We start from the raw sequence: 24,712 nt of genomic DNA on the forward strand, positions 1-24,712 counted from the left end.
TGTATAGAGGGATACATGCAATCCACATTTTATTTTATTTCAGAAATACCCATATCATAGATAAATGGGAAAAAATAATTCCATAATAAAATATGCGGATGACACCCATAATAATATTAATATTATATTTTTCTAGTCAGTGGGCGCTTATTTTACAGCTGGGTTTACTAATTATGACAAATAAAATAAAACTACCCTCATTAGGTTTGGTTTTAATAAATTAATTAAAAACGTTGTATGATATTATAGGTCCCCGTACAATTCATATTTGCAGATTGTAGCGGAAAGTAAATTTCAATAGGTACTGCATTATTTAAATTTTCACCGTAGGCACCTACCTATATAAAAACTATCACTATGTGGCGTTTTAAAGTGCGCCAACATAACATTTTTTAATAAAAAATATGCTCCTGGTAATATGCTCAAAACATGATTTTAGAGTTTAAGAAATTTATACAAATACATATTGGCGATAGTTGGGTACGATTTTATGTGAATCTTTACGTTTGCAGTATAATATAACATCGATTTATAATATATTTTGACGTATATTTTTTGACTTCTTAAAAATAAAGTTGGCAGCCATGTAACTTGTAATGCGCAAGATCGCCATCGACCAATGAGAGCAGAGCATTGGGCGTTGACGAGGCTTCAAAATCCGTTTGGCGGATAGAAAATTATCATAGCGAGCTAAATCTCCGTACAGCGCGAGCGTTCTGTGAGCAGTACAATATTAGTTTTTATTGAATAACAAGAATTATATTATATCAAAATGAGGGAAATCGTGCACATTCAAGCCGGTCAATGTGGAAACCAGATTGGAGCTAAGGTAAATAGTGTTTTTTAATAGTTTATATTCAGTTTTTAATAATAATTCGAGAACCGAAAAACGGTGACTGAGATCATACCGGCCGGCACTTCCGACATCTTGTCGATTAGTCACCGCCTGTGAAATACATCTGGATTTAATCGATTTACGTATGGAATATAACGAAAAAGTGTTTTAATTTATTTAGCCTTATTAATCAATAATCGGGTTACTTTATATTTATCCCGAAAATAGTAATTTACTGGTTGGGTGTGGCGTGGCGACGATGACCAATTGCCGGTACATCTGTTATTATTCGTTGTTTGTTTTAACGTTGTGTATCATCTCTGGAGAAAAATATTCATTTTTAGTGCATATTAAAGTGATAAAATTAATAATTGTAATCGTAGTAAAGTTATATAAATTAGTGCATTGAGAGTTAATCTGGTAGTTTACTCAGCTGACTGGATTTAATACTATGACAATATAATACCTAAACTGTAATTCAGTCATAGAAATTATAGCTTCTATTGATTATTTTCCTTCAAGCTACTGAGTTTGTTGTAGTAAATTTTCATTTAAATGTCTTTTATTACGATAGGCTTTCGCAGTCAGCTTGTATACGAAAATATACAAGATGCAGGCATTTCCTAACGAACAAATTTTAAATAATCATTTGACCGTTTTTTCGTGTGCCGCTTGCCGGCTGGCAAACGTTGTACGTGCGTAGTGTTTCAAACTAAAAACGAACGCCAAATATGTATCAATCTTTACTTGGTACAGCCGAGTACCTACCTAACCTATGTACAGAATATTCAGTAAATCGACGCACAGTCAAAACTGCTTTTGGCTATGTCTTCATCCGTCAAGGTTGATCGGACGATATTTTTTTCTCGATACGAATTTTGTACATGTGAAAATTTCATGACCAATGATTAAATTTTATGTACCTATGTATTCTATCCATAGTCATGTCTAATTCTTGTTATTTCTATGCCGAAAATGATCACAGAATGTTTCGCAACCGGTTTTAACTTTTTATCTCTTATTTTTAAGTATGCCGGTACATTATGGATATCGTAGCTACCTATAAAATAAACTATACGTGGATTAAACATCTCTAATGTTTAAGACCTGATATTACGGATGACATTGATTTAATAGACAACACGACTTCCTATTTTTTTTTAACCCTTGGAGACGGAATTAATTTTTCAGGAACACTTGAAAAGGCACACTGATTACTAAAATAAAATTGATATAACTCGTGTATTATTCATTCAATTCAAATTAATCTTTTAAACATTTATAGGTTTTGAATTTTTTTATAAGTATTTACATTTTAAAATGTAAATAACATGTCAAATATAGTTTTTAGGGTATTTTTAGCCTTTTTTTATACAAAATGACATAGATAAAAAGTCCATGATTGTAGTAAATAATAAAAGGAAGATACCTATATTAAAACTGGAGCTAAATATACCTAATACTTTTCAAGTTATTTAGAAGATGGAGGGCCATTTTATGTGCAAATTCTAGCGAACTGATCATTATTTTGACAAATTCAAATAAAAATCGATTTTATAAATCAAATATTTCTTAAAAAATATATTGGACTATAAGTATATAACTAACATCATAAAATGATAGCTACAACTATTGTAATTTAAACTTAAAAAAAATCAAAACATGATTAATTTATTTTTATTTTCATCATGTCCTGCATCCTGTAACACCGGCGCCGATAGGGCGCGATGGGTTAATGACCATAAAGAATAATTAATAGTTTTCGTTTGTACAAACATATAAGTACCTAGTTACCTACCCACGTACATCTGATTTTAATTAAAATATTTTGTCATAGCAAAATCTTTTTTTTTAATGTAATTATTTACTCATGTATTTTATTTGTGATATTATTATGTACTGGGAACGTTTAGTTTAATATTTTTAAGTGAATTATTTATTCGATTTTTCGATTGTGGTCTTTAATCAATCTTCGAACCAACGGTATTCAAGAAATACTAATTTAGAATTCAGTCAATATCAGTGGGTGAAAGCAAAGCACTTTATGATTCAGAAAAAAATACACTGACTTCATGATTTATTCATCACTTTTGTATGGATGCATGCACTTATTTTTAACGCACTACATATTCAAAAATAGATATCATTCTCGGCTTGATAATATGATCTGATTATATATTTTGTTTTGTGCGGTACTTACTTAGGGTAATGTGCTTATATATTTGGGCCACCTAGACGAATTTATAGTCTATCCCCTTTATATGTGGTGCCTATCGAAGTCAAGCCACTTTTTCTGTTGAATGCAGACTTGACGATGCATCATACCTATATTATTATGTATTGAATTTGAAATACCATCCGAAATACGACTATCAAACTATTTAAACTTGCACAAACTCTGCTGTTCGATTACTAGGTATTAACTCTTATTATTATGCTATTGGCCACACTACGAAACGGCTCAAATAAAATGGTCAATATCTCTTTAATTTTTCCTATTATAAACTAATATTAGTAATTTTATTTGTAGATAATCCTGCATTGTGCCACGTATCTGCATTTTTTTTTGTTAGTATTAAACTACTTTCTAGTATGTACCTGCCATGATAAAATAAAACATGTAGGTACCTAGGTATATCGGCCGTAGTACCCTTTGCACTCCAATCCATGGATATAATAAATTATTGATAGTATTAGATTAGATTAACAAGTTACATTGGTACCTAATTCGACATGCATCAGTCGGGTTAATCTAATCTGAAGGTATAGCGTCGCTATGCTTTGATCTTGTGTTTATTGAAATCTAATCAATTTATATCTTTAAATTTTATTGTACCTTGGTATTTGACAAATACATTCGTGAACTTCACTGCCCAATGCGGTATTTAAATTAACCCCTCCTTCAGACCTGTAACCGCTATCTGTCATTTTATATGAAATCGTGTTATTAAAATATATTTTGTAGATTTGGGTCGAAAACTGACCACGATGGGCTCTCGGCTATCACGGTTGGCTGTCATCGTAATCCAACGTCGGTTAGCCGCTATCGATCCGTCTGCGGTGGCGGTTCAGTGGCCGTGACCGCGCCTCTTCCCTCAACACCCTCCCCGAAATCTTACCATTGCACCCAACGATTCAGTACTTGAAAATACTCATTTCACACTCGGGGTGGTACTATATATATTTTTCATGTGGGAACATTTTGATGTGCTTTTGTTTTAAAACGCCATACGTTTCCGGAAGTTAACGTCAAAAATATTGTATTGTACCATATTTAAAATATTTCTTTTATTTTACTTATCACTCGCCAACAGTTCTATTTACTACATCTACTTCTACTACCTTCCTAGTACTTGCATAATATTATAATATGTTAGTGTGCTCAATTTAAAATTATCGCGTAGTTACCGCAGTGGGACCAGTGGTAATTGATTATTAAAAAAAATCATTTTTGTACATTATAAATGCAAATCCTATTGTATTTTAATGCGAAGAAATCAAATGAGATTGTATCGCCCGACTTGTGTCTGTCTGTCGTTCACGCTTCCCCGCCCTTGCTGCGTTTCGTGCTCACTGCTACCCATGTAATATGTAAATCATATCACACATTACATGCAAAACGGTCCAAAGAATACATTTAAATGCAGCTATTTGCAGTTTTCGGCGTTTAACGTTATTAACGATCTTATCCATCCATTTTACGGTGTAAGTCAAGATTCTCGATTAATAGACATACGAAGCCAGTCGCCCTAGCTAGACCAATAGTTTAAAGCGAGATTTTCTTTATGACTTGAATCAAGTCAAGTCATAAAACCCAATCAATCAAGTCTCCGGAATGTCCTCAAATATTGCCAATATTGAATGCCCGTTTTGTTTACATGACAAACTTCAATGCATTATAATATATGCGTATGGGCGGCGTTCTTCGTGATTATTTCTAAGAAACATTTCCGAGTTGGTACTTGCAGGCAACTACAACCAGAAATATGTACGCCGTGAACTTTCATTTAAAATTCTTCGGTTTTTTTGGTTACTACACTGCTACGAGAGTGCATCGCACTTCTCCGCGGCAACCGACGAATCGGGCTGCACTTTTTCACAGCATGTTCCGCGTCCAGCCTTCTATTACACTCGGCCATAATAGTAAGAAAATACCTACTAAGCCCGTCAAGGTCCGAATCATCGCGATCGGACCAATCTAGTCTATTCCATCTCGTACTATAGACTTTTTTCATGTAAAAAAATCAATGCCTGATGGCATCAGACGCTGCATCGAAAAGTAATGCGGACGTCTGCTGGTCGGTTTTGTGGTTTTTATTCCCGATTTTTTTTTATTGTATTATACTAGGTATATTCAGCATTTTTGTTATTGTATTTTTTCAGTAGGCAGGCTGGTTTTATACATTGTTATTTTGGCGTCTTGGCTCACTTGAATAGATTATTACGCCTTCAATTATCGGTCGAATTAATTCTTAAATAATGTTTATAATATGTTTTGTTTTGTATTAGAGATAAGATAAGAGGCACCCAGTAACTGAAAATTTGCACTGTAATAATATGACAATAGCGATTTTTGTAAAATAATACAGCTTCACAACTAAAACTAAAGTAATATCTCAGATGCAAAAATCCGATTAATCGAACTACTGCTAGTTGGCCGAAATTGATTTACGATTAAATTACACATATAAAAAAATCTTGCATCTGGAAATCATTCCATTTAACATTTCTATTATTTTTTTAATTGTTTGAATTTACTACTGTGCCTCGGAACGTTTTATATTTTTTCCTTTTGCCGTTTCGTAGTGTACTTATTTCATTTACCGTTGCAGTAAAACTGTTTTAATCGAGCGCAATAAACTTGGAAGATTTATCTGCTTATTGTCAATTTTTATTTTTGATCGCTTTTCTTTGGTGGTTTAATTCGAATTGCCGACTCTTTAAGTTACCATGTCCAAGGAGTAGGCTACGCTTGGATTCCGTTCGTTTAATACCTGTATTTTATTCTCGTTTGTATATTATAATACGCTGGGTTGGTTACTGTATGCCCAGTTTTTACCGGAATTGTACATATTTTTCTGTAAACATATTGTACATCCAAATAGGGTTTTTGAGAAGTGGTTGGTCTATTTCGAGGTTAGAATCTTTCAAATTCGATTTTGTCAGATCATATGAAACTTGCCCTTCCAATGGAGAAGGCTAGTAACTCATAAAATTTGTGAAATTGAGTTATGAATGCCAGGTAATTTTGAAAGCTATAAATTCTGTTCCCTTTAAAATCAGTATTATCACTAAAATAAGTACCGTTAAAATCCTTGGTGGAAAATATAGACATCTGCTAAAATGATTCACATTTAGCAAAAAGGCAGTCATTGCACCTATTTATTGCAGTTACTGCTTGTTTAGTATTACTTTGTATTTTAACATCATACTAATAAAAAATATCACCGTTTTTATTAATTCACACTTCACAGTACTAAAATTTGGAAAAAAAACCCTTGTCATTTATCTCGAAAGTGTTTTGTCAGTTACTGCCTCTTTCCTTGGAAAGGCAGAACATTTGTCCACTAATCGATATACCGATGAACGATTGTAAACATTTGACAGTTTGCGTAAGAGTGAGCAATTATTATATAGTCGATTCGAATTTAAAACTTGTTGACAATTACTATTTCAATTATGTATCTCTAATTGTCTTCAGCCAATTAAAAGCAAACACTTAGTCTTGTTGTGTGGATCCAATAGTTGAACGCGTTAATGAACTAATTGAGTTGGACTAGAATATGTTACGTGGATCGTCGCGCTCTGGTAGCCATATAAGTCGTATTCGGACATTGACCATCCATTGCCAAGAACAAGGTTTTGAACGAAAACAGACATATTTCATAAGATAAAAGTCTTATACATGGTATCGTTATAAATCTAACCCCATTTTAATGTTTACCGCCCCTTAGGTATATGTAAGGTAAAAGATTTTAATAATAAATGTTTGTTAATACCATTTACATCGCCCGTGCGCTTTACTTAATACATTTCGGTACAGGAATGTGAGGGGAAATTCTACCCATGCCCGACTGACATTTTTTTCACGTTATGCTGTAGGTTTTATTTATGAATGAATTCTATACATAGTTGAGTCGGATGAATGTGGGGGTAGATAGGCATGGCGTTATCTTGATGTACAGAATATCAAAGACGTTGCCCACGTCATGCGCTTCTTTGTGATCGCGTCTATTCTACTTGTAGTTTTGTACTGACACGAGTCACTCGTATTCTCTTGTTTTTGAATATCTATCCAATAATTGGTTATCAATTTGCATAAACATTGCTCAAACCGTCGATCTCGTGTCTGTGAGTTCTGAAATATTCTTTGGAGGCTGACAATCAAAGTAGTCCGAGTACATCTTCCCGTACTTTGCCACTAGAGTATGTTCCAATATATTGAGCGAGCCTTCATTGCAGAAAATATGCATGAAGAATGCAGCTTCATGATGAGATCCGCAACTATCCAAAGTGACGTCATACCTATCTCTCGTCACAGCATTTTTTTATTTTTGTCATATTCGTCTCTGTGAATCGTTTGGTTTCCCATTCATAACTAGCGGTAGGTAAGGTTAAACTTGAAACATTAAGTCTTGTCTAATTATTAATTTGCAAGTTACCAACTTGTTTCTATAATATCTTTGTTAGGAAGAATATCATGGATTTCTTACGATAAACACACGTTTACTAACTTTTGCAGAATATAATCACCATTATTACATTAAAAATGCCTTGAGAATTGAACTTTTTCACTTGGTTTTTGCTCTCCTTTAAAATTATTTTTTGAACCCTCCGCTCCTCCCACGAATATGCATTACATTATGTATGCATACGTATTATACGTTTCACCGGAATGCGTTGTGATTAGCCCACGCGGAATGCAATCATCAATCCATTGTGTTCCCTTCGTCTTTCTAAAATACGTCCGCGTCTCATCCATCGAACTTACGCCGCACTTGACTTGACGCCTTGCATTATTCCACTGCATTCACCGATATGTTGGAAGAGATTCGTTTTCCATGGTTTATTTTTGTTTTACCACAGGGGCTTTAGGGCAATAATAATTATTCTTTGTCATTCTAAAAAAGAAGCACGCTCTGCTGAAAAAACACGTTGTAATGCAGTCAACAGCTTGCGCGGATGACTGTATTTATAGATAGATACCTACAATATTTCGAGGGCTTAGTGTCAAACAACACTATCTACAAAAGTGCAACTTTACAGAAGAGCCAAAAATCGTTATTTTAGATTCTTGTAACTCAACAAGGTAAATGTTTATTTAAAACCTAATGTTAATATTTTATAATTTATTGTGTATTGTACATTTATCTTGCTTATGATGATGTTAAAATTTATAGGGATAGTTTTAAATAAATATGAAAACAAGGGTAACTTATGTAGTTAGCGTTAAACTTTACTGACGATTTAATAAAAAATTAGAAAAGATTGACATAACGTTGTTTGACTATCATGTAGCCATAAATGTGAAATAACGTTATCTCAAAAAAAAAAAAAACACTTTTTGTAGATAACGTTGTCTGACTTTAAGCACTCGATTTCATCTCCTTGTTAAATATAATGGATTCCGCAGATATACACGACTGAGGCGCATCTTTCAACATTGCGGCGGTTCATATCGCAAAGGCCATTTCTTCGAAAGCCGAAATCCCAAAAAAATGTAATGTGTCTGTAAATTAACCAACGTAGTTATTAGAATACTTGATATAAAAGTATAATAATATGGTGTGTGAAATTTTTTGTATAATAATTTAGTGTTGTTTCAGTATTCATTTTGCGTACATAAGAAAAAAAATCTTCCAACTACTGACGTGGTCTCTTTAACTATAGCTAAATATGTAATCAAATGGGAAGTTTATGGGCATGTAAACGTATGGCGACGGTATTATCGTTATTATGGAACGTGCAGAGTTGAATGGATTGTTTTGAATCAGCTTGAAATAGAAACGCATTTACATTAACAGTCCCCTAGTTTTATTGTACAATTAATTAATCACGACTTATTGGTTATATCAATTTAAATTACCAATTTTCTTATATGCAGTACCCAATTTCATCGGCTTTCTTTTCTTTCGCTGCTGTTTCGACAAACGATGATTAATCGCATTTTAGTTGGCTAGATATTATCAAACAATCTATTCTGACCCGCATATTGTGAACGCAACAAACAATCCCTTTGAGGCGCATTCGTTGATCTTGTAGAATGTGCAAGTAAATCATTTCGAAATAGCTCGGCGGCCTGCCGTAACTTAAACTTCCCGCCGCGAAAGAAAGCCGCGTGCTCTCTCCGCTGTTGTTATTATCTCGTTTTCTTTCATAAATCTAAAGTGGTCGAGGCGGGCGGCGATCGTAAAGCCGATCCGACATGGAGCAAGCGACTCACGGCAGTACCGTTATGGTTATGCTATTCAGCACGTACAGGCTCGCGGGGGCACTGCCCTTCGAGCTGTCCTCCGTGCGGTATGACTTTCACAGAACAGATTAATAGAAGTGTGAAAGCCTGTCGCCACGGACCAAAGTTTCGAGGCAGGGTTCGCTTTATTACTGTAGCGCGCCGACTGTCCTCAAATATTGCACGAGCGTTTTGTTTACTTGACCACCTTTAATACATATGAGACAGAAGTGACTATTGAAAATAACCCGATTTTACTGTATTCCATATTATGTTCCACACTCGGGATTCGCACCCCGTTGAATCTACCCAATATTGACATACAACACTTCACTTTTGTGCTGTCCAATCTTTATTTGTTGACTATCCATCCACCGTTATTAATTATATGCCGTCCATTCACCAGGTTTGATTTAATTGGTATGATTCCTAGTTCAGACCAAGGTACATCACCAATTCGGTCAACATGTCCCATGTATTTTTGTTTTCTGATGGGGGTGGAAAACATTGTTCATATACAAATGTTCTTGTTCATACGACCGAGTGAAACAGTACTTCTTTCGCGTTTCCAATCATCAGAACCATTAATCATTAACGATGCGTCCAATCAATTCCTCGTTTGGTAAATACTTTATTAATAAATAATTTATTGTGTTTTTGCAGTCCAGTATCTTTCAATCATAGATCGATTTATCCAGCAAAGATTACCCAACTAATTCATGATTGCTCGTTTTTCTCGTCCCATTGTAAACCTTTTCCTAGTAAAATAATCAATTGTTGGGTAACCTCAAAACAGCCTCTTCATGCAGTCAGTCAAGTCGGCGGTGAATGGTTATCCGTGATTTGTCGGTATCCTCTTAACAATTTGATCGCAAGTTGCAATTCTGAAAAGACAATGTGCGAAAACTATTTACCTAGGTATGTCACCTGACGTAATTCAAATCACTCACTTTCAATGTCACGCGTTGGAATAATGCGATATTTATTCCTAGCAATGATCTCATGTTACTAAATATTATACAGACATTGTGATACAAGCAGTACTTATGCGATATAAAATAAATAAAAATGATTAATGAATGACACAGTGGCCTGGTCACTTAGCTGCTCACGGCAATAGCCATGATTTAAAATGAAAAATATTTCGTTATCGTCCGGTTGAGTTCATCGCGGTCGCTGGAAGTTACAACCCAATTTACAAAGTTTAATAAAAGATAATGAAAATAAGTCTTTTCTTGCAGAAATTTTACGTTGTTGTGTTGTAATTGCCATTTTACAATCTATCCATGTTAACTATGCCAATTTATGACTGGTGCAAAACTGAATCTTTGATTTCTCCGTGTAAACCGAAACAATACAAGGCAATTTTCATATGCATAAAATTAACCATACAATATGTACATACTATGATTATTACAATCGTTTAGAATTTAGATTGATCAAAAGAAATTTCTCGCAAAAATTGACGAGATACCATACCTCAAATAACCCATCCGTATCCACGCGTTGATTTCACATTGTACTTCCATTGTCGTTCAATTCTGAACCTCCTATTATTTAGATAACAAATGGTGACTATACCAGTTTAAATACACCATGCACTGTAAATCCTATTCTAGTGAGCTATTAAAGGGTAAATAATATGTCAGTTTGTTGATTCATATCCAGAGATGAATCCAGACTGGATTGCAGAATTCCCTATTATTCACAGATATTCCTTGCGTTTGAAAGAAACACGTCAGCTGTTCGGTTTGGTCGCGTAAATAAATAACATGCATGATGCATTTTCGTGCGAAATATTTTTCGGGAGCCACTTGGGGCTATTAGTCACCGTGTTTTATTGTGGGATAGAATTTCCAATGACCCGAGGAGTCACTGATCTCGACATGCCGAATATAGACTCCAGTTTGCGAGATATTGTCATTTTCTACTGCTATCCAGCACTGTCGAATTCTATTTATGTTTCTTATTATTGACCGAAGATTTGATTTTTGGCCGTAGAATTAATAAACAATAAATTGCGCGGGCACATTGTTCTACATTTGAAATTGAGACCTTATCAACAAAATACTTTTAAAAAGCATCAATTTTTTAAATTATATGTAGAAAATGATTGTATGTAAATAAAACTGAAACATTTCTTTTTCACGTGGGATACAATACTTTAGTCATAAATCAACTTTTCTCGCTTTGCATTCCTGAGCGTTCATAACGGAGAATACAATGTATTATACGGCTGTGTGAAAATTTCTACGTCGAAACGCAATTTGGTTGTGCTATAATAGAGATTGCATTCTAATTTATTGTTATACTATCGACAATTCCGAAATACATGCATATCCACTGACTGCACCTTTTTATCGAAGCTCATTTGCCATTAACCGAGGCTTATACTTTTAACACTGCATTTACTATTAGGCGTTTTCGTGACTTGGCGTGTTTTCATCTGGCGAGATTCTTATTATGCATTTATGTTTTTTTTTAAATATTGTTTTATCCACTTGCATAAATTCTTCACCGCAATTATTTTACAATTAACCTTTTTGTGTTGGATCACATCCACGCTGAAACTATGAGCTTCGTTGTGCTCTATTTGAACCGTTATTCACTTGGGTAGCATAGCAGACGAACGTGTCTACATTTTTCAGATCTAATTGATTTTTAATCGTCGATCACGAATCATTATTGTATGTATTTAATCCTATTTGCAAATTTTATTCTGGGCTCTGTACTGTTTTATTTTAAAATTTTATTTATTTTTACATGATTATAGTGAAAATTGTGATGAATATTGAGATGTGTAACCAGATCCTCATGTCTTCCTAATGAGAACATTCTTTAATTCTTGCTATCATACAAATGTGTGTAGTTTTAGTAGACATTGGCATAATTTATAGATCGGTCAAACTAGATTGATTAAAAACTGAAAAAAGTGTACGTACTAGGTATATTAATTTAGATTAGTTAGAACGTTGACAACATTTTAATTAAATGTTGGGCCAAGCTATGATTCCACAATTCAAATTCAATTATCATGACATAAATTGAGTACACATAGAACACAACAATAAAAGTGGGTTGCCTTCTGTAGACGCCTAAGAAGTTTTTAATTTTATTCTCGGGTGTGGAGAGATATACGTTTTAAATTAAAAAATATGTTATTTTCAATAGTTACGTCTGTATCCATAACATGCATTAAATTTTGTCACGTAATTGAAACGCGCATTCATTATTGGTAATATTTGGGGACACTCCGAAGGCTATACATTATTGGGTTGTATGGCCTGGCAGTCAGTAAGTAATGAACCGAAACTGGCTTCAAAGCCTTTGTTCATGGCAACTGGCTTTCTCATTTCTATCATATTAAACCTGTTTTATTGGTGACGTTCATTTTGTAAAAAATAGCTACGGTGTCTTATTAATCGTACATACAAAATTTGTTTAGTTTTGAATCGGACTGCATTATTTTAAAATGAAAAAAATGCTTTTGTTTCAAGATCTGTGGGTGGCTAAGCAATCTCCTCTGACCGTTCCGTATATAGGCTAATACCACGTTCAATCCAAGAAGGTGTCGAATAGAACTCAGATTACCGTCGCAAACTATTCCGTGCCTCTCCTTAGGCATTAACGACCCCCCGCCCACTGCTCGTCGGCGGTTTCACGCTCCATATGGCATCGCCATCCTCAAAGCGGCCCGGTCCGGTCGTCATGATAATCCATCCGTGATGGAAATCGATCACCGTTTTTTCGGTGGGCAACCGCAGTAATTACTCCCGTCAGTGGTGTTCTTGTGTACGGTGCATCCTGTTGGGTAGGGAAGGTAGTGAACGGTTTACCGTAACCGATTCTATTCGTTTTATTATGTACTTACTCATCACTGTTGCTGACCTACTTCTGATCAATATCATTTTTATCACAACGAAAACTAGACCAGAATCATAATCAGCCATATTCGACAGTTGCTGCTGCTAGCCTTCCGATTCTCTCGACTTTTCGCTTCCGATCCAAAGGTGTAGATACATACGCCAAGCGGTATTCCAGTTCGTTGTCATTATTCACAGCACTTCCGTGACATCTATCACACCGCGAAGTCTTGTGTGCTCATTTCGCGTTTTACTCAACATGCTCCGCTAGGCTAGTCTTCATTTTTGGATCTCTTCTATTTAGCGTCTAATTTGTTTCTCTATTTTGTCATTCGTCGTGATTGTGTATTATTGAAAGGATTGACATTTGTATGTTAATTGTCAGTATTTTATTATTCTTGGAGTGATTATATATATATATATTTTTGAACATCCGTTCCTCTTATACTACTATAACGTCTATAAATAGGTAAATCATCGTTATCACAGCAGCTCTCTATCCACTACCGAACGAACTCTTCTCGATCCTTGGGTCTTCTGCTTTATTATCTCATTGATCCATCGGTCTCTTGGCCGTTCTTTGTGTCTTAATATTTGTAGGAATAATCTGTTCTTCGAGCGATGTGGTTTACTGATTATGTATATAATATAGTAATATATATAATAATATATATAATAGTGGAATAATATTAATATATTGAATATGTAATGTCAAGTGTGATTTTATGCATTTATTAACCCTAGTATCTTCCCACAAAATTCCCGTAATATTGAATGTTTAAAATTTAAAATTGACTGAAAAAAATGTATGGCTGAATTTCTAATATTGTTTTCCTATGTTCAATTCGCATTTTATAATAATTTTATTTCACATTACAAGGCTGTATCTTGTTCAATTCCCATTATTATTTTACAGCCGCTAATTTCGCTATTGTTATGGAGATAAGTCAAAATATGATGTCAGTTATAAATAATTAATTCGGCCTACCGGAAAAGGCAGAATCAGTTCAAACGGCGAACAAATCGCTGCAGCATGCCACGAAGATTGTTCGGAACCGCAGAGAGATAATGTTCCGAGCCTACCTCACGAATTACCTAGGGCGGCCCACATACGAACGAGCCCAAACAGGCATTTTCGAACTGTCAGTTGTTATTGTTGTTTTGAAGTTACGCCCTCGCTCAATCTTTTCATTATGATCGACGTGCCCATAATGAATTAAAAAAAATCATAGTAGGCATTCATGACATATGAACATAATTTAAAGTAAGTATTCCTTATTGATCCGAGTATCGACTGTAGATAGTATTCAGTAAATGTAGGTCTTACAGCACTCGGTTTTCTGTAGATTCCTTCAATATATTATGTGTAATTTGTGGATCAATGACAATGCTTATTACACCAGAATAGTTGTGGAATTAATTACATTCTATGAGCTTGGTAAGGTCGCAGTGTACTTGATAATACAAGGATGATCATTTGGTGATTTTACTGAAAAGCGATCTAGCAATCCAATAGCATTGTTGACATGAATGGAGATGTTTCCTGAATGTCACTTTTTTTTAGGTCGTGCAGCTTTCGTTATAGTGTAAAATCATTGTTGCATAATATTCGTAAACGTTGAGTGTAATATTGATTCATCGTAATTTATTATTATGTCATTTCATGGATGTTTACTGTGTTCCATCAAACTAAATATTGGCAAGTATCGTGTAGTACTTATTTGAAATCAAATCTCCGATGTAAATGTCTGAAGCATCCCCACACTCCATCAGACAATTGAATCATCTTTTTGCAGTCTTAAAATTATAAATGTATTACCATTGTGACATGGCAATACTACAAACATCGTGGTAAATGGGTCGCCGACGTCGCATGCCTAGTCTCGAGAAAGTAGTATTTTTTTCCGTCAGTATGTTCTGGTTCTCAGATGAAAGAAAAAGATAACACCGAGAAAGATACTTGCTTCAATATATCGGCTTGTTTGTCTCAATGTAATGCACTTTTTGTCGACGATTTTTAATCGGTGCTAATTTTTCTTTATCTGACGTAGAAGATGGATTAAGCCTCGAGTAATTACTATCGGACACTGATATGTTTTTTACACCGTGATACGAATTACCGTTTGAAGAACAGACAGGAAAATGCAGTGTTTTAGGATTAAAAAAAATCCTTTACTTGTCTCAATTAAATTCATAGTAGATAATGGTTGTATTTCCCTGTTTCATGATTTTTTTTATACTACCTTGTTGAGCACGCAGGCCTATTCGCCTTGGAACATTCTGCATTCCTGCGGCCTTGGTTTTGATGAAAAGCCTCCATGCATGTGAATAAAAAAAATGTACAGAATCAACACCCACGTAAACCTCATTTGAATACCTACTCGCGAAAGAATTCGTCATATTATTTGCTACCAGTAAACACTGATTACATCGATTCTAAGAAGTGTTTATAAATATTTTATACCCATAAAAGGTAACTTTATACATGCTATTTTTTCAAGCTCTCCAGAGCACCATGAATAAAATTCTTAATACATTTTGTCCTGCGGTTGAAAGTACATCGATACAACTTGCACATTTTATTATACCTTCAGGCCTAGCCAGTTTCTATTCTCGGAATTATGACTTCATCATTCAATGCACACACACGACTCTTGTCATTGCATAACAGATTAATTAATAATCAATCTGTTCTGTGATGACATCTTACATATTATTTTACATAGGTATTGACTTTATTATTGCCGTATGTTAGAATATTATATCATTTAACAAAGTGGGTAGTATGAAGATCGCTTTTTTGTTTGTCGTGTTGCGGCGAAAGCTTCTTAGCTGTGAATGTTTTTTTTATAACTTTCAAACCAAACCAGTTTTATTAATTTTTTGATCACAAAAAAACCTGTTCCATTTCGGTGTATTTATCGCGTTGTTTACCTGTCTGCTTTTATTTTACACGGAAAGGTCAAGGAAAGTGAGTTATCTGTTACCTCAAATCCGCTCTCTTGTCAAACCGTTAATTTATTACAGTTACAAATATAGTCAATACACTATCTTCATTATTAATTTGACGATCGTACTAGTTGGACATTATGGCCATCAAATAACATCAAAGTTTACTCTACTAAAAAAAATATAATCTCGTTTATTTTTGGAATAGGTAATCGAAAAATTAATCCATATCATTTACGATTTCTCCTTTCTGAATAAAGTTTGTTCGCAGAATTTATAGCGCCCCAGCTGCATACTTTTCATGTAATAAATAATAATTCGATTTTTTTTGACTCTTTTTATAAAATCTAATATGACCGCAGCGAGGCATTGACTCAAATATTATTATTATGTAATTTCTAGTGAGCAGATGGCATATTAATCAACCTGTTTGTGTGCATACATAGGTATTATGCGTTCACCTTCTCGCACATTGGAAGCTACTTTGCACAGTTCGCAAACACATATTGGCCTTGTGTAAACGAGATAGTAATGTTATTATCAACTGTGTAATTTTAACGAAATATTAATATTTACAGGGTTATCACAAATCGATGTCAATTATTCAATTTTAGTTAATGAACTACGAATATAATATATTGACTGCCTCCAGTGATTACCACCAAAAGTGGAACGACATCGAAAATACTGTATAGACTTCATTATATCCTCAAAGTAACAGCTGTGATTGAAATAATAATATTCATAAATTGAATCGAATCTCATTTACTGTAGTTGGCATGGCTGTATTCCGTCCTGATGGACGAAAATTACATGTTTTACCGACATGCCTACTTATGTTTTGTATGGTCTGCTGCCTACTCGAAGTACCCTCAAATCTAAAGCCCTTGACACGTATTATCGACACATACACCCACTTAACTTCAAATCGCAATTACCGTTTGTTTTATTAATTAATTTACAAATAATTTCTATGGCCGTGGTATTTTTCCTTCCTCGGCTCGGCGCCGTACCTATTATATTTTTCTCTGTACAGTACAGCGACTTGTGCTTGGCGTTACGTGATGTTATCGATTTTTCACAACAAAGGGAGCAGTGGCTACGTTTCACTATGCCCATGTACGGCATGGAGTGCTCTGGGCCACGTATTGCGGACTTATGAAATGCAAGATGAGAATAGTTTATGAAAGAATGAATACGCAAGAAATTGATATATTTTGTGAGTTTCATTAATTCGATTTCTTCGGCTTATTATACAATTGTCGGTAAAAGCTATGTTGCGTAGCGCCACGATTTATTTCGTTGGTTTAGGAGCTTTTTAAAATTTCATAATATCGATTTTATTTTAGGAAGAGTTTTAAATTCAATGACATTTTGCTTATTGCACTTATATAGGAATGGCCGAAACGTAATACTTACCCTCAGTTTCTTCCCTTTCTCCATATCTGTATAATAATCGTCCAGTGGTGAAGCTCCCATAACTTGGGAATGGATTCCGCGGATATGGTTTTCGTGCCTGCGGCGCTAATAAGTCGCCCAACACAGACTTGTCAAGTTGCCTCGTATGCCAGCTAATTCTTGGTGCTTGTCGATTTTATCTGCTCGGTATATAAACGTAGTTATTTATCAATTCGCCGGACCCAAGCATTTGGGTGCCCGAATTCCCCCGTCACAACTGACGTTTCCGTGTCCTTGAAAGACATCACCTATTAGTCTTAACTATATAATTTTTGTCGTGTACATAATATACTAAACAAATAAAATAATCATTTGTCGTCCCTGCCATGTCATCCCATTAAGGTTGTGTTTGTCGTTGGAATGAAGCGGCGACGGTGATGTCATCGTAGTCTGGCGATCGACGCATGCGCATTTCGATCCTACGTGTGCCGTTGTCAATTTTATTTTCTTCTCTGTTCTGTAGTGTGTGCGGGGGAAATGCCTACGTTTTGATGATTCCGTGTCCTGTTGCTATGGCAGCGCCACACCCGCCAACTATAACAATGCCATGCACGTCGTCTAATTTTAAAATAATGACGTTCGCTGTCTGTCTGAACTCGTAGTCCAATTTTATCGCAATTAAGTACTGAAGACTCAACATTTTGTATAAGCTCACTTTTATATTTGACAGTTTTACACCGTACCACTATTGTTTTATCATTTGGACAAAACTAATGTAGGTAAGATGGTGGGTATCCTCAAATCACAGACGTATTTCCCCTATCATAGGGTGAATCCTTATCATGGGGAGCATAAGGCGCGCACACCCGTCATTTTTATCCATCGTCAACAAGTTCTAACTTCGTATGTTGTTTATTATAATACGACTTGTAAACGAATGAAGTCATGAGTTTAATTCTTAACCCTTTTACTCCCACGGGGCCGATATTTCGGCCCACCATACCTATGCGAAAACTCCATCTGGGCCGATCCATCGGCCGAAAGTTTGGAACCAAATTTACGATTTATTCCAAATTTTTTCCCGTCATATTTCGTTCATGTAGACGAAGCATTATATTCACTGTGTGTTGGGTGGTGACTAACATTTATTTTAGTGTCGGCATTGTTTATAATTATGCCATACCCTAATAACTCACAAGTCATAATTGCTCTGCTGTCGAACTTGAGACCAAAGAGGGTCATAAAAATAATAAAACATTATTTTTATGACACATTTTAAATTCTGATATTTCTTTTAGTTGTTTTATGATTCATATATCACATTACAAAATTAAATTTGTAATTTTTGAACTAACAATGGATGCCACTGTATTTTTGGTAAGATGGTGAAAAAATACATGAATATAAATAATATTATAAATGATTTAGTGCTTTGAGACTTATTTTTTGAAATTACTTCATTCCATATCAGTTAGTCTTCGATACTGTATCGAATTCTCTTGCGATTTCGTGAATTGAATAATATTCTTGAATACCTTGACACTATACGATTTTTTTTGATTACTTTATAAAAATTCTATTTCATAGAGAAATAATAATATGTTTATTTTTTTTTCTGTTACTACATAAGGATAGATTATATTATAAAATTTGATATATCAATTATAAATAAAAAAATGTTGTCACACTTGTTTTGTTGTTCAAACATAGTTTTATCCGTTCATTTCTAAATAAATATTGATACATTATTTTTTTCTTTTGTTTTATTGATGTAAACTATCAATATTATTACTTATTATTGCTTTATACACCATTGAGAACACACAAAAAAAGTTTCAAATTTTTAAAACATGTGTAGAATTAGTTATTTAAAAAAAACTAAATCGACGATTTGTTGTCAAAAAACGCTTGGGAGTTTTCGCATATGCTAGGCTAAATCAGCTGGGAGTAAAAGAGTTAATATGGCGATTTCTTACCGAAACCACGAAACGCGTTTGGAATAGTTTATCCACGAGTCTCATTTTCCACGAGCGGAATCTATCGCAACGTTTCAAAGTTACAACTTACATACGTATGTACTCACTTACTTGCCTTTTGCGATTCTTTAAATTTCTGAATCAAATGAGTTATCGCGGCGACCACTTTTTCGAATGCCGTTTTAGGCTCGTTACCTTAAAACTGGTCGTCAGCATATTTTGAAATCGGCACACCTGTGATGTCAATCTGTTGGCAGTGTTACGAAATTGCACAGGATTTCACTTACTATACCGTTGAATGTCAACATATTACTCCTAGCACGAGCCCTAATAGATGTAGGTTTCCCAGTCGATAAATGCTTTTAGGATGAGCCTCCGCATTTTACTATGTATAGCTATATTATACAAATAATCTGGTACCGCATTATCTAAAATTTTAAACAAAAAGCGAGGTTAATACAAACATCGACTGTTATCTCTGGGGAATACGTTTCTCCAACAGAAAACGATTTAGATTGACTTCGTCCTTCTGACTCTATTTCTGGGAGTCAGAATCATCAATCATTTAACGTACTTACCTACTACTTTAAAAAATTGCACCCAATGTTCATAAAATTACTACATAATATTGTATTTTGTATCGATCTCTTCTGTCTGATGACTAATTAATTAGGTTGGCAAGACATCAACGCCGATCTCAGTGTCAGTTTGTAATCGATTAGTCGCCTGTATGCCATTAGTATGATTATTTTTTCTTTGTAATATTGTTGGATGTAATCGGCTTGATGGTAGATAGGCTGCGGAGATCGTTTCAAACTCCACATGTAGCTACAGCTACCTACGACTAGAGATATAAAATAGATAATAAAACGATTGTCATTTATCGTTTTGGATCTCGTTTTACGGTTGGTAGGCATACTAATACTATATTTATACTCCTGTTAAGTTATGTTTTGTAGTTGCTCGGGGTATTACTATCTTGTTAACCTGACATTGCAATCGCTGATGTGACATAAGCAACATTATAAATAGGCTGTCAGAACTGGAATTTAATTATCGTTATACCTACAATTTGCAGTAAAATATACCGGAATCTGCTTTAACTTATGTCCTTATTTGAACATTGGCTATTCAACTAGAGTAAGTAGACAGTAATAACTGTAATAAGTAAACGCTACTACCAGAATGGGTAGATTATCCAATACGGTGTAAAATCTATCAGTGAAATAATATTTTACGTAAAATAAAACGATGGTCTGTCAAAACGTCGGCATTCAAACCACGCTATATTATAAATTTCGCGAATTCGTGTCTATCTTTTTTTAAAGATTATTTCAATAGAAATACATTTTATCAATTCAATAAAAAGTATGACGAAAATTGGTGAGTAATAATAAGTTTTCTTTCTACCGCTGTCATCACGCAATCTTTTTTTAGGCAATTGAAAAAATAGATAAATCGGGGGGGGGGGGGGGGTATTTGAGAGCGTCCCCTAAGTGCTTACCTGTACCCGTCACTACCAACTTTGTCCCTGAGTTAATTCGTGCATGGCACTGAATGCCTTCCATCGTTATTAATATATTATTCATATTCTTGTTGGCTGATAAAGTGAGTGATATAACAAAATAAAATAATGCGTCTGTGGCTAATGGCCGTTCGATCGACTTCCGCAGGATGTAGGACTCGGGGAGAATTTTAATTGATGATTTTATTTTTCGATGACGCGCCTGTCATTTCATTTGCACGAGAGTTAAAGTTTAATGATGGAGACAGAACCGAATATTAACGATCGCGTGCACGATATTACAAAATAAAGATACGAATAATCGACCATTGTTATGCATCCTAATTAACGTATAAACAGCTCCCCTAAATAATAACTTAATAACTAACATCGATAACAAAAATCAATTATTCGTAGCACACGATATCATAAAAATCATATGGGGTATTTCTTTTTTCTTTTGATTATTAGTTGAATAAACCACTTCAGTAGTACGTACATAGTTGCTTTCGAGATTTTTAGTTAATGATGAGTGATGACATGACATGACATGACATGGGTTATCTTCCATCAACTATGTTTTTCTACTTCAAAGCCGGTTCGTTTTGTACGATAAGGCGTTCAATTGGACATACATAATATCATCAGTTCATTAAATAATTAAACAAGTTAATTAAAATGGTTCTTTTCATAGTATCGTTTATAAATTCCTCGTGGTATTTACACCTGTCATCGCTAAATCATGATTATTAAGTGCCCCAAAAGCTTGGGTTAGCTAGGTCAGGTCAGGTCAGGCTATTTACAACTCGTGTATCATTGTATGCAATGCAATGCATTTTCTTATATGGTCGTTTTTCTTTGTCCACAGTTCTGGGAGATCATCTCCGACGAGCACGGCATTGACCCCACCGGCGCCTACCATGGCGACTCTGAACTCCAGCTGGAGCGCATCAACGTCTACTACAATGAGGCCAGCGGCGGCAAATACGTACCCCGCGCTATCCTTGTCGATCTGGAGCCCGGCACCATGGACTCAGTTCGATCGGGACCTTTCGGTCAGATCTTCCGCCCCGATAACTTCGTCTTCGGACAGTCGGGTGCCGGTAACAACTGGGCCAAGGGACATTACACCGAAGGAGCTGAGCTCGTAGACTCAGTCCTCGACGTTGTAAGGAAAGAAGCCGAATCTTGCGATTGCCTGCAAGGGTTCCAGCTCACTCACTCGTTGGGAGGCGGTACCGGATCAGGAATGGGAACACTGTTGATTAGCAAAATCAGAGAAGAATACCCCGACAGAATTATGAATACTTACTCTGTAGTGCCTTCCCCTAAAGTATCAGACACCGTCGTCGAACCGTACAACGCGACCCTCTCCGTGCACCAGCTCGTCGAAAACACGGACGAGACGTACTGCATAGACAACGAAGCCCTATACGACATCTGCTTCAGAACGCTCAAACTCTCCACACCCACCTACGGCGATCTCAACCATTTGGTCTCCCTCACCATGTCCGGCGTCACCACCTGCCTCAGGTTCCCCGGTCAGCTCAACGCCGATCTCAGAAAGCTCGCCGTAAACATGGTCCCCTTCCCCCGTCTCCACTTCTTCATGCCCGGATTCGCTCCCCTCACCTCCAGAGGAAGCCAGCAATACAGAGCGCTCACCGTCCCCGAACTCACCCAACAGATGTTCGACGCCAAGAACATGATGGCCGCCTGCGACCCCAGACACGGACGCTACCTCACCGTCGCCGCCATCTTCAGAGGACGCATGTCCATGAAGGAGGTCGACGAGCAGATGCTCAATATCCAGAACAAGAACTCTTCCTACTTCGTCGAATGGATCCCCAACAACGTGAAGACGGCCGTCTGCGACATTCCTCCTCGTGGTCTCAAGATGTCCGCCACCTTCATCGGAAACTCCACCGCCATCCAAGAACTGTTCAAGCGTATCTCCGAACAGTTCACCGCTATGTTCAGGCGTAAGGCTTTCTTGCATTGGTACACCGGAGAAGGTATGGATGAGATGGAATTCACTGAAGCCGAATCCAACATGAACGATCTGGTGTCCGAATACCAGCAGTACCAGGAGGCAACCGCCGACGAGGATGCGGAATTCGACGAGGAGCAGGAGGCCGAGGTTGACGAGAACTAAGCGCCGATTTAGCTCGCCCAGCATCGTTGCCACTTCGACATCCCATCATCGCTTCACTAATACAACAAATAAATACCAACCAAAACAGTATGGAGTTTATACTATCCAAACGAACAATATAGAGCAGAGCATCGCGTGGTTTTAGCCCCTTGGGGCTTCAAACTACGCGCGTTCACACAGGTGGAATTACGCTAAATGAAGTAAAACGGAAATAATAATTATATTACTTGAGAAAAGATGCACCAGTAATTTATTGTCACTTTTACTACTTCTAAATACATATTATATTATGAATAATACTATAATATTGCATTTCTCCGGTGCGATCTTTTTTGATTTATAATAAAGTATGTCCTTGCTTAGGAATATATATATTATATAAACATATAAAAGCTTGTAATTCAATTTTTTATATAGAAAAAGCGTGATCCGCCTTCGTCATCTCTTTTATTTTCGATAGCGATTTTTCGTGACCCCCCCCCTTACATCTTAAATGTTTCATGTAATAATACATCTTTTTTTATAACAATTTGTACATTTTTTTTATTTTGATATAAATATAATTGTATTGAATATTGATGAAACGCAACACATTCCCCTGGTATATCATCCCAAGTACCAACACCAATCTTCGCGATGATCTGCTATCTTTTATTTTTTTGTTTTTTATATTAGTTTTCTCATAACGTTTAAGGCTGAATTCATTTCTAATATTTATAAAACGTCTTTTTTATGATTGTGTAATTTTTCACGTTTGTCTTAATTTTTAAGAATATGTTTGTTCCTCTCATCGTATTTCTTCATCTTGAATTGTGTCAGTTTTTAGGTTTCGTTTTGCATTTTATTCATAATTAAAGACGCCTATATCATTTTATAAACTGTTGTTTTTATTTTTGTCATAATTATCTCGTAAACTTAAACTTACACATTGCCCATCCTATCCCACAGGTTCATCAAATTTAATATAAGAAGACTTCAGAACAAAATATACAATAAACAAACAATGCATGCCGCCAACACGCCATAGGAAAATTGTATGCATAATTACTCTGCCAAGTGATATTTTCACAAAAGTCAAACAATGGTAAAAGATATTTCGATGACTTGCCAGGACTCATTGTCCAGTAAAAAAAATCAATACTATAGGTGAAGGGCATGAATGCTTATTTGCAGGTACATGCTGGCGCTTTCATTTATTATCAATTTAATCACAACCTACAATAAATAAAATTGTTCGTATTATTTCGTACATACATACCTATAAGTATGATTGACAAAATGATCAAAAAATGGAAAAATACTTCTGTGTTTTTTATGACGAAATATTTCTTCAATTGTGTCAACAGTTAATTTTCATGGTGAAATGCATTGTATTAATACAATTGGTTTTAAATATATTATTTATTCAGTGGTAATGATAGATCTGATTTGCACTGGGATAGGCAGAATATAATATCAGCTGTGCACTGAAGGCGGCCGAATAGGTCAGTGTTTCTCTATCATTTTTTATATCCACTCCACTGAAAATAGGAGAAATATGTTGCGGACCGCCACACGGAAATAAAAAAATATTATTTATA

At 35.5% G+C, this 24,712-nt stretch overlaps 1 protein-coding gene across 1 annotated transcript; it reads left to right on the forward strand.

The window, feature by feature from the left end:
* The first annotated feature begins 682 nt into the window (after nt 1-682).
* LOC147077945 (tubulin beta-1 chain) lies at nt 683-24,010 on the forward strand. The gene is made up of 2 exons (XM_085961009.1): nt 683-829; nt 21,846-24,010. Exons 1-2 carry the CDS (start codon nt 773-775, stop codon nt 23,130-23,132), a joined length of 1,344 nt encoding a protein of 447 aa, XP_085817135.1. The 5' UTR covers nt 683-772; the 3' UTR covers nt 23,133-24,010.
* The last annotated feature ends 702 nt before the right edge of the window (nt 24,011-24,712 follow it).

This window comes from Rhyacophila brunnea, unplaced genomic scaffold (genome assembly GCF_057557595.1).
Source record: "Rhyacophila brunnea isolate RB1 unplaced genomic scaffold, BYU_Rbru_1.0 scaffold_12, whole genome shotgun sequence".
NCBI classification, from domain to species: domain Eukaryota; kingdom Metazoa; phylum Arthropoda; class Insecta; order Trichoptera; family Rhyacophilidae; genus Rhyacophila; species Rhyacophila brunnea.

Excerpts from the sequence above, each read along its gene's own strand:
- LOC147077945 (XM_085961009.1), top strand. The coding sequence starts at position 773 with ATGAGGGAAATCGTGCACATTCAAGCCGGTCAATGTGGAAACCAGATT. Across the intron at positions 830-21,845 it reads GAAACCAGATTGGAGCTAAG|TTCTGGGAGATCATCTCCGA; the intron begins GTAAATAGTGTT and ends CTTTGTCCACAG.